A 9,607-nucleotide genomic window follows, 5' to 3' on the forward strand; every position below is an offset into this window, starting at 1 on the left:
GACATGTAAACAAAAAAATTGAATAAAGTTAATTAAAAAAAAAATGAAAAAAAAAAGAAAAAAAAAAAGGGAAAAACCCACTTTTTCCCCTTACAAAATTCTTTACTATTAAAAAAACAAAAAAAATAAAAAGGAAAAAAAGTGACACATATTTAGTATCACCGCGTCCGGAACGGCCCCGACTATAAAGCTATTACATAATTTAACCCGCACGGTGAACGCCGTAAAAAATAAAATAAAAAAACAATGGAAAAATTGCTGTTTTCTATGAATCCGGACTTAAAAAAAAGTGATCAGTCGAATCTACTCCAAAATAGTGCCAATAAAAACTACAAGTCTTCCCGCAAAAAAACAAGCCATCATACAACTGCATCGGTGGAACAATTAACCCCTTAATGACCAGCCTATTTTAGACCTTAATGACCAAGCCATTTTTTACATTTTTCCATTGTCGCATTCCAAGAGCTATAACTTTTTTATTTTTGCGTCGACATAGCTGTATAAAGGTCTTGTTTTTTGCGGGACAAGTTTTATTTCTTAATAGCACCATTTTTAGGTACATATTATTTATTGCTTAACTTTTATTAACTTTTTTTTGGGGGGGAATAGAAAAAAAATCAGAAATTTCGCCACTCTTTTTCGCGTCTTACTTAAATAAACGGCGTTTACCGTGTGATATAAATAACACAATAACTTTATTCAGCGTGTTGTTACGATTGCAATGATACCAAATTTGTATCGTTTTTGTATGTTTTACTACTTTTACACAGTAAAAACACATTTTTTTCAAAATAATTTGTTTTTGGGTCTCCATATTTGAAGAGCCGTAACGTTTTTATTTTTTTGCCGATGCGGTTGTGTGAGGGATTTTTTTTTGCGGGACGACTTGTAGTTTTTATTGGTACCATTTTGGAGAAGATACGACTTTTTGATCACTTTTTAATCACATTTATTTAAAGTCAGGATTCACAGAAAACAGCGATTTTTCCATAGTTTTTTTATTAATTTTTTTACGGCGTTCACCGTGCGAGTTAAATAATGTAATAGATTTATAGTCGGTCGTCACGGACGCGGCAATACCAAATATGTGCAACTTTATTTTGTTTTTTTAATAGTAAAGCAGTTTGTAAGGGGGAAAAGCTGGGTTTTTAATTTTTTTTCACATTTTTTTTAAAATTAACTTTATTAAACTTTTTTACTAGTCCCACTAGGGGACTTTAATATGCGATTCTCCGATCGCTATTGTAATACACTGCAATACTTTTGTATTGCAGTGTATTACTGCCTGTCCGTCTAAAACGGACAGGCATCTGCTAGGTCATGCCTCCGGCATGATCTAGCAGGCATTCGCTCCAGGCAGACCTGGGGGCCTTTATTAGGCCCCCGGCTGCCATTGGAGACAGACACTCGGCGATCTTATCGCCGGGTGGCGGTGGGATGAGAGGGAGCTCCCTCCCTCTCTCCATAACCACTCAGATGCGGTGCACGCTATTGCGCACCGCATCTGAAGCGTTAAAATGGTGAGATCGATACTAATATCGATCTCACCCGGCAGAGCAGGGACGCCCCCAGCTACCTCTGGCAGCGGAGAGCAGGGAGATTTGACGGCTCCCTGCTCTGTTTACTTTATCCTGATGCAGTGCCGTAAAAAGGCTTATGCATCAGAATAAAGTCCGTTAGTGGCCGCCGTTAAAAGGCGTATTGGCGGTCACTAACGGGTTAAAATAGTTATGGCTCTTCAAATATGGAGACAAAAACAAATAATTTTGAAAAAAAAAGCGTTTTTACTGTGTAAATAGGTAAACATACAAAATGTATACAAATTTGGTATCTTTGCAATCGTAACAACCCGCTGAATAAAGTTATTGTGTTATTTATACCACACGGTAAACGGCGTAGATTTAGGACACAAAAATGAGGTGCGAAATTTCAGGTTGTCTTCTACCCCCCAAAAAAAGTTAATCAATAAAATATATGTACACCAAAATGGTGCTATTAAAAAATACAACTTGTCCTGCAAAAAACAAGACCTTATACAGCTTCGTCGACGCAAAAATAAAAAAGTTATAGGTCTTCGAATGGGACGATGGAAAACGTAAAAAATGGCTTGGTCATTAGGGCCCAGAATACAAGCAGGGTGAAGGGGTTAATTTATAATCTGAAGTGTTATGAACAAATAGCTGTTCACCACAGATTACAAATTAAACTAGGGATTAGGCCCTCATAACACGGGTCCATTAATGCAGCCATAAGGTATAGTGTCCTGGTCAAGCCAAGGCTTTTCTCACCCAAGTCGCGGAAATGTACCTAAATTGAGTGGATTTACGCTAATGGGATGTGTTTTCCTTTAACAGAAGTCCAAGAAAACGAACTTAAAAAAATAGACGCACACAATGTACATAATTGGAAAAAAAATATTTATTACAAAATAAAAATAAAATAGATCACAAATTTTCCCCTTTTACCGACCCACCATAATTTACCCCTAACATTTATAACCATGTACAAAAATGTCCACCTCCACCCAGAGCTAACCTAAACTTGGGTGTAACGAGGGGGGTTGGAGGGGTGAGCTAGTAGGCTGTGGCCCACTGCTGGTAGGGGGGTATGGGAAAAATTACTAGTAGAATTGGGCACCAGCAGTGGGCAGGGGCGGAGTGGGGTAAGGGGCAGGAGTGGGGAGTGGTTGGGTCTGGGTGGCGGTGGAGACCGCACCAGAAGCATGGCACTGATGGGACCGTAAAGCCTGCCGGAAATGAGTAATAAGTTCACCCAGTTCTGGCAGGGCTGGGGCATGAGTAAAGTCTCCCGCCACGGCGAGACAAAAGGACATAAATTGGTATTGCCTTTCCACTGGCATCTGGCGGCAGATAGATGCCATCATGTATCCAAAATAATCAAATTGGTCATCACCGTCCACCCTCCCGATAAGGGACAAGGCCTTACTCTCCACCTCCAACTGCCTGTCAGTAACCCGGGGGGACCTTCTTCTACGCCGCCGTGTGGAAGTGGTGCGGGTAACGGGGGCGGTACCACTAGCCTGGGTGGCCGCAGGGGGGGCATCAGCATGCGATGCTGAGAGCGGTGTGTCCTCCCCCGGTGACATTTCTGTGGCCACCGATTGTTCTTCCCCCTCCATTTCACAATGGCCCGATGTGGATGTAGTGGGTTCCCCCTCCCCCTGTTGCTGTCCATCTTGTGTGGCAGGGGCCTCTGGCTCTTGAAAATTGCCTTGAGTTCTGTGAAAAAAATAAAAATAAAAGTACATAGTACAACTCATTTTGAGAATACAAACATAGGCATCAATACTTACGGCAACAGCTGTGCATCGTGGGGAGGGACTTTGGTTCTTTTTGAAGGAGAGCCCCCACTCCTCTCGGCATTCCGTATCTCCTTCATAAAGCAGTCCGAACTTTTTTTCACGTCTTCCTCTGCAAATACAAAATTTAAGTTAGAGCTTAACCAGTTAGTGACCGCCAATATGCCTTTTCATAGCGGCCACAAACGGGCTTTATTCCGATGCATAAGCCTTTTCACGGCGATGCATCAGAATAAATAAGCAGATCAGGGAGCCGTTAAATCTCACTGCTCTCCGCTACCAGAGGGCTGGGGGCATCCCTGCTCGAATGGGTGAGATCGATAGAAGTAATTATAAGAATCTTTATTTATATAGCGCCAACATATTACGCAGCACTTTACAACTTAGAGGGAACATGAAACAAACAATATCAGACATTACATAGTGACAAAGTTAATTTACAATTCAAACCTGAGGAGTGAGGACCCTGCTCGCAAGAGCTTACAATCTATGAGGAAATGAGGGAGACACAAAGTGTAATAGTGTTTGTTCTGTACAATGGTCCGGCCATTTTTTATACACATGCGGTGGTGACATAAATATGCATGAGCCGGTCACCAGCCAGTATCCGTGTATGACGGACATGAAGAGAAGGAGTGTGAGGGAATCTTATTCTGATGACTAATCTAAATGGAGGGCCATGGAAAGGAGTCAGATTAGGGAATGTTATAGGCCTGTCTAAATAGATGTGTTTTCAGGGCACGTTTAAAACTGTGGATATTGGGAATTAATCTGATTGTCTGGGGTAGCGCATTCCAGAGGACGGGTGCAGCACGAGAGAAATCTTGTATAGATCTCACCGGTTTAACAACTTTGATGTGGTGCTCTATAGCGAGCGCCGCATCGGAGTGGTTTTGGAGAGAGGGAGGGAGCTCCCTCTCTCTGTTAGGGTATGTGCGCACACACACTAATTACGTCCGTAATTGACGGACGTATTTCGGCCGCAAGTCCCGGACCGAACACAGTGCAGGGAGCCGGGCTCCTAGCATCATACTTATGTACGATGCTAGGAGTCCCTGCCTCGCTGCAGGACAACTGTCCCGTAGTATAATCATGTTTACAGTACGGGACAGTTGTCCTGCAGCGAGGCAGGGACTTCTAGCATCATACATAACTATGATGCTAGGAGCCCGGCTCCTTGCACTGTGTTCGGTCCGGGACTTGCGGCCGAAATACGTCCGTCAATTACGGACGTAATTAGTGTGTGTGCACATACCCTTACCGTGCTGGGTATGCAAGGGAAAAAAAAAAAGAGTCTCCAGGGGCGCTGCTGCACTTTAGTTTAACGCATCAATACATGAGTAATGATGAGTCACGTATGAAAGAGAGTAAAATAAAGGCTTATTTAAACAATAGGGCTACGCGTTTCAATGCCGCACCGGCATCTTCATCAGGCCATGGAAAAGCATACAAACTACACTGCTTAAATGTAAACGTATCATTAGAAAAACCCACCAATGTGACCGGGGTCAAAGTGCTCAAATGACGTCATAGGTCAAGGTTTAAAATTAAAATGTAAGTATAAGCAAAATCAGTAAATAGTTATACACAGAAGAAAAAACAATAATACCTTACACAACTAAAGAAAAAGCATAAAATATTAGCAGAAAATGACACACTGATGTAATAGACCTCTTTTAAAAAACACCGCAGCATATAAAGCATCCAAAAGAATGCTAAATACCGAAAAGATCCATTTGGATGTCAGAATAGCATCCATCTGGATGTTAAAGGACCCAAACATCCATTTGGATGCAGAAGTGACATCCATTTAGATGCTAAAAGTGACAGCATCCATTTGGATGCATAAAGGACATCCATTTAGACGCTAAGAGCGACAGCGTCCATTTGGATGCTGGCAAGGCATCCATTTGGATGCTAACTCAGAAGGGGTCAGCTAGGACTACAGCTGAACGTATAAGTCATGTTTTTAGATTAGCAGAGTGCAAAGGATGATCAAATTGACCGTTTAGTGAGATAGAACAGCAGCGGATAAATTATAGCTGGAAAGGGCAGTGTCAGCGCGTGTAGGGCTAGACAACTAAACATGATAAAGCAAGTACTAAAAACATATGAACTATAAAAGTTATATATGTAAAGAAATATAGTTACAGTAAAATTACATTCAAAGATTATAATAATGCACAAGGGTATGATGACCGGAACATCGGAAAAACGGGAATTATAAACAAAACGAAAAAAAAAAGGCAAACAGAGTGCCATAGATAGCAAAAAGATTGTAAATGGAAGGGTAAATATACCTAAATAAAGAACCACTAAAATTTCTTATGGGATTGTCAAAAAAAGGAATAAAAAGGATAGGACATAATTCAATAATGACAACGTAACAACCCGCTGAATAAAAGGTATTGTCTTATTTATACCACACGGTAAACGGCGTAGATTTAGGACTCAAAGAGTGGCAAAATTTCTGTTTTTTTTAATTTCCCCTCAAAAAAAAAAGTTAATCAATAAATTCTATGTACCGCAAAATGGTGCTATTAAAAAACACAACTTGTCCCGCAAGAAACAAGACCTTATACAGCTGTTTCGACGCAAAAATAAAAAAGTTATAGCTCTTGGAATACGACGATGGAAAAACGTAAAAATCTAGCTTGGTTATTAAGGTTTAAAATAGGCTGGTCATTAAGGGGTTAAAATAAAAAAAACCTGCGGAAGAAAAATACATTTTAAAAAAAGAACACATAAGACAGACTCACCGTTACGCCTTTTTTCAGTCAGGCGACTCCAGGCCGGGTACAGCGCCTTGCAGATTTCTACCCACAATGCTTCCTGCAGGTTCCGGTCTCTGTACCTGGCCGCACCTGTTCCACAGATTGGGATGTGACCTGTAAAACATTAAAATAGAAAGGTCAGGTTATTAACTCAACCAACATTGTCCTGCACACACAATTTATGATCCGCCACCACAGAGGAGCGCACCCGGGGCAAAGGTTCAGATTGGTGTGCCCTGCCCCCCACCCCCGCATCTCCTTCCCCCTCGTCGTGTTCGCTTTTCCTAGCAAATCAATGAGGTGTCATTTTTTTCACAATTTTTTAAATGTAACTTGAGCATAAATCATTTCTACATTTTACAAGCGATATAGTTCTATAAGGGCGTTAACATAAAAACAAATTAAAATAAAATATATTATAGGCCACGCACTGCCAACCTGTAGATGGCACCACGCACTGCCCGCCTGTAGATGGCAGGTAACTGGACAACTCCCGGGCCGTCAGACTCCAGTCAGAACGCCGCCGCATGAACTCCTGGCTCTTCCTAACGCTGATCGCTGCTGCAGGTGTCCAACCTACAGGGCACCGATCAGCAGCTCTGCCCCCCCCCTCCCACTTAGTTGCGCTCGGGGCACATGCCTTGCCAGCTACGCCCCTGCGCCACCACATGGTATGTCCACATGTAACGTATTTCATAGTGTAAAGTCTGCATCGTACAGTAGTACTAGAATGTATGAGATTAGAACAAATCTCATCCACACGCTGCATAAAATCCACAGTAAAAATGTATGTTCCCACAGGAATGTGCGGTCTAGTGGTCCAATTTTTCAAACAGAACGTCCGTGCTGGAAAACAAGGTATATATATATATATATATAAATTAAAAAAAACTTTCCCCCTGACGTCCTGCAGCCGGGCCGGCCTCCTCGGGTGACATTTTTAGCTGCAGCGGTCACATGGGATGAAACGTCTTCCCAGAAGGCCGGCCCGGACGAAGAAGCGCCTAAAAATGACAATATCTGCTATAATACACGGGTTTTACCTTCTCGCTGAATTCAATGGGTAAAACAGGCATTAAAAAAAAGCAGCAATTACGCAGATAACATTGAAATGCTGCGGATTTAAACAACCCAACGAGGGACAAGTTTGTTGCCTTTTCTGCAGTCATTTACCCAGCGCGTGGCTGAAATTTGATCAAATCTCATCCAATTTGCTGCCAGTTTATTATATGCTGCGGATTTTACACAGCTACATACGTTGCTGGAAAGCCGCCGTATACGGGTGAATTTACCCTATATTCACCTCATAACGCGGGTTTAGCATGTAAATTGATGTTGAATCGCTGGTTTTCCGTTGTCGGTTTTCCCCATTGAATTCAATGGGGAGGTTAAGTAGCAGATGTTGTGATTTTTGGACAGGACAAACTGCAATTCCACAGCAAAAGCCTCCCCAAAAAATGTATTTCCTAATCGTCCTCGGCAGCACCCGCAGGTTATGTGTTCCCACCCGGGATTATGTTGTTTTCTTACCACTTTCAGAGCTGGCTGGGGGTCACCAGTTAACCTGAACGCCGCTTATATCAAAATACCTTTGTAAATCTGGTGACGTTCCTGTAGGAGCGACTTTCTGCGTCTCACTGCTCGTTCCCCACGTAATGTTTGTACAGACACTGGAGATATTCAAAGATGGCGCCTGCAGCACTTCCTGTTAAGAGGTTAGCTCCGCCCAGGTCAGGGTCTGCCGGCCTTGTTTTAGTTCCTGGGTGGTGGAATCACGTGGTGGATCGGTGTGCCGGCAGTGGTCGCTCCAGCAGGAGGGGGCTAGTCTCCTGGTGGTTTGTGATGTGTACATGCCTGAGCTCTCTCTTATGTGTCTTTCTTTGGGCTACTTGTTTGCTGACTCCTTCCCTATATGTCCAGTTCATGTGAGGAGTTACCTGGGAGGAAGAGCGAGACCAGACAGAAAGTGCTACGTCCGTCAACACTCCTTGTCAGATGAGTATACGCAGGATGTCTTCGCTAACCCCTTAAAGAGGCTTTGTCACCAGATTCTCAAATCCCTATCTCCTATTGCATGTGATCGGCGCTGCAATGTAGATAACAGGAACGTTTTTTGTTTTTTTTTAAAAACGTTCATTTTTGGCCAAGTTATGAGCTATTTTATATTTATGCAAATGAGCTTTGAAATGGACAACTGGGCGTTTTTTTTTTTTCGTATGTCCAACTGGGGGTGTTTACTTGTTTTACTAACTGGGTATGATGCTGACTAATCAGTGACCAATCAGCATCATGCACTCCTCTCCATTCATTTACACAGCACATAGTGTTCTTACTAGAACGATGTGCAGCCACATACACAAGTGTCCTGATAATGAATACACATGACCTCCAGCCTGGACGTCATGTGTATTCAGAATCCTGACTCTTCAGAATCTTTTCTGTGAGATTTCCAGCAAGCCACGCGTAATCTCGCGAGATTACGAGGTAAACGAGATTAAGCGTGGCTTGCTGGAAATCTCAGAGAAAAGATTCTGAAGTGTCAGGATTCTGAGTACACATGACGTCCAGGCTGGAGGTCATGTGTATTCATTATCAGGACACTTGTGTATGTGGCTGCACATGGTTCTAGTAAGAACACTATGTGCTGTGTAAATGAATGGAGAGGAGTGAATGATGCTGATTGGTCACTGATTTGTCAGCATCATACACTTCTATTCACAACGCCCAGTTACAAACACAATACACGCCCAGTTGGACATACGAATAAAAACCACGCCCAGTTGGACATACGGAAAAAAACACGCCCAGTTGTCCATTTCAAAGGTCATTTGCATATATATAAAATAGCTCATAACTTGGCCAAAAATGAACATTTAAAAAAACAAAACACGTTCCTGTTATCTACATTGCAGCGCCGATCACATGTAATAGGAGATAGGGATTTGAGAATCTGGCGACAGAGCCTCTTTAAGGACAGGTGTTTTGAAAAAAACAATTTTTAGATCAATTTGCTTTTAGTGGTTTATTAAAAAAATGTTTATTTATTTGTGTGTTTGTGTTTTACTTTTTTTTTTTTTTTCAAAGTTTTTCTCGTCTATGGGGGCTGCCATTTTTTTTTTTTCATTTCTGTATGTGTCGATTAACGACACATACAGAGATGGAATACGGCACATACAACCCCATAAAGAATGCGAACGGGAGCCGTTCCATTCACTATGGTGTACGCCGTCTGTGTGGGAACAGCGCATGCGCCGCTCCCACACAGACCAAAAGGAAGGTCTTCGGTCGACCGACATCCGGCGCCATTTTCTTGTGGACCGGAAGTCGTGGCCGGACAGTAAGATGACGACTTCCGGTCGCAGCTTCTGGACATGTGCTCAGAAGTGAGCGGAGGGAGCGGCGGCGGCAGGAGCAGGTAAATTATGTTTGTGTATGTACGTGTTTTAGTGTGTGATTACCACTGTATGTAAACCTACTACACTGTGCATTCGCTGAGAAAATGGCGACACACAGT

The 9,607-nt window shown here is 42.5% G+C and overlaps 1 protein-coding gene across 1 annotated transcript; it reads right to left on the reverse strand.

The window, feature by feature from the left end:
* Nucleotides 1-2,400: 2,400 nt before the first annotated feature.
* Nucleotides 2,401-7,764, reverse strand: LOC142748292 (uncharacterized). Its single transcript, XM_075855391.1, has 4 exons — nucleotides 7,683-7,764; nucleotides 6,079-6,207; nucleotides 3,314-3,431; nucleotides 2,401-3,239 (listed from the first exon to the last, which is right to left on the reverse strand). The coding sequence occupies exons 3-4, from the start codon at nucleotides 3,397-3,399 to the stop codon at nucleotides 2,621-2,623; spliced, it is 705 nt and encodes a 234-aa protein (XP_075711506.1). The 5' UTR covers nucleotides 3,400-3,431; nucleotides 6,079-6,207; nucleotides 7,683-7,764; the 3' UTR covers nucleotides 2,401-2,620.
* Between the last annotated feature and the right edge of the window lie 1,843 nt (nucleotides 7,765-9,607).

Source organism: Rhinoderma darwinii, chromosome 3 (assembly GCF_050947455.1).
Source record: "Rhinoderma darwinii isolate aRhiDar2 chromosome 3, aRhiDar2.hap1, whole genome shotgun sequence".
Classification (NCBI taxonomy): domain Eukaryota; kingdom Metazoa; phylum Chordata; class Amphibia; order Anura; family Rhinodermatidae; genus Rhinoderma; species Rhinoderma darwinii.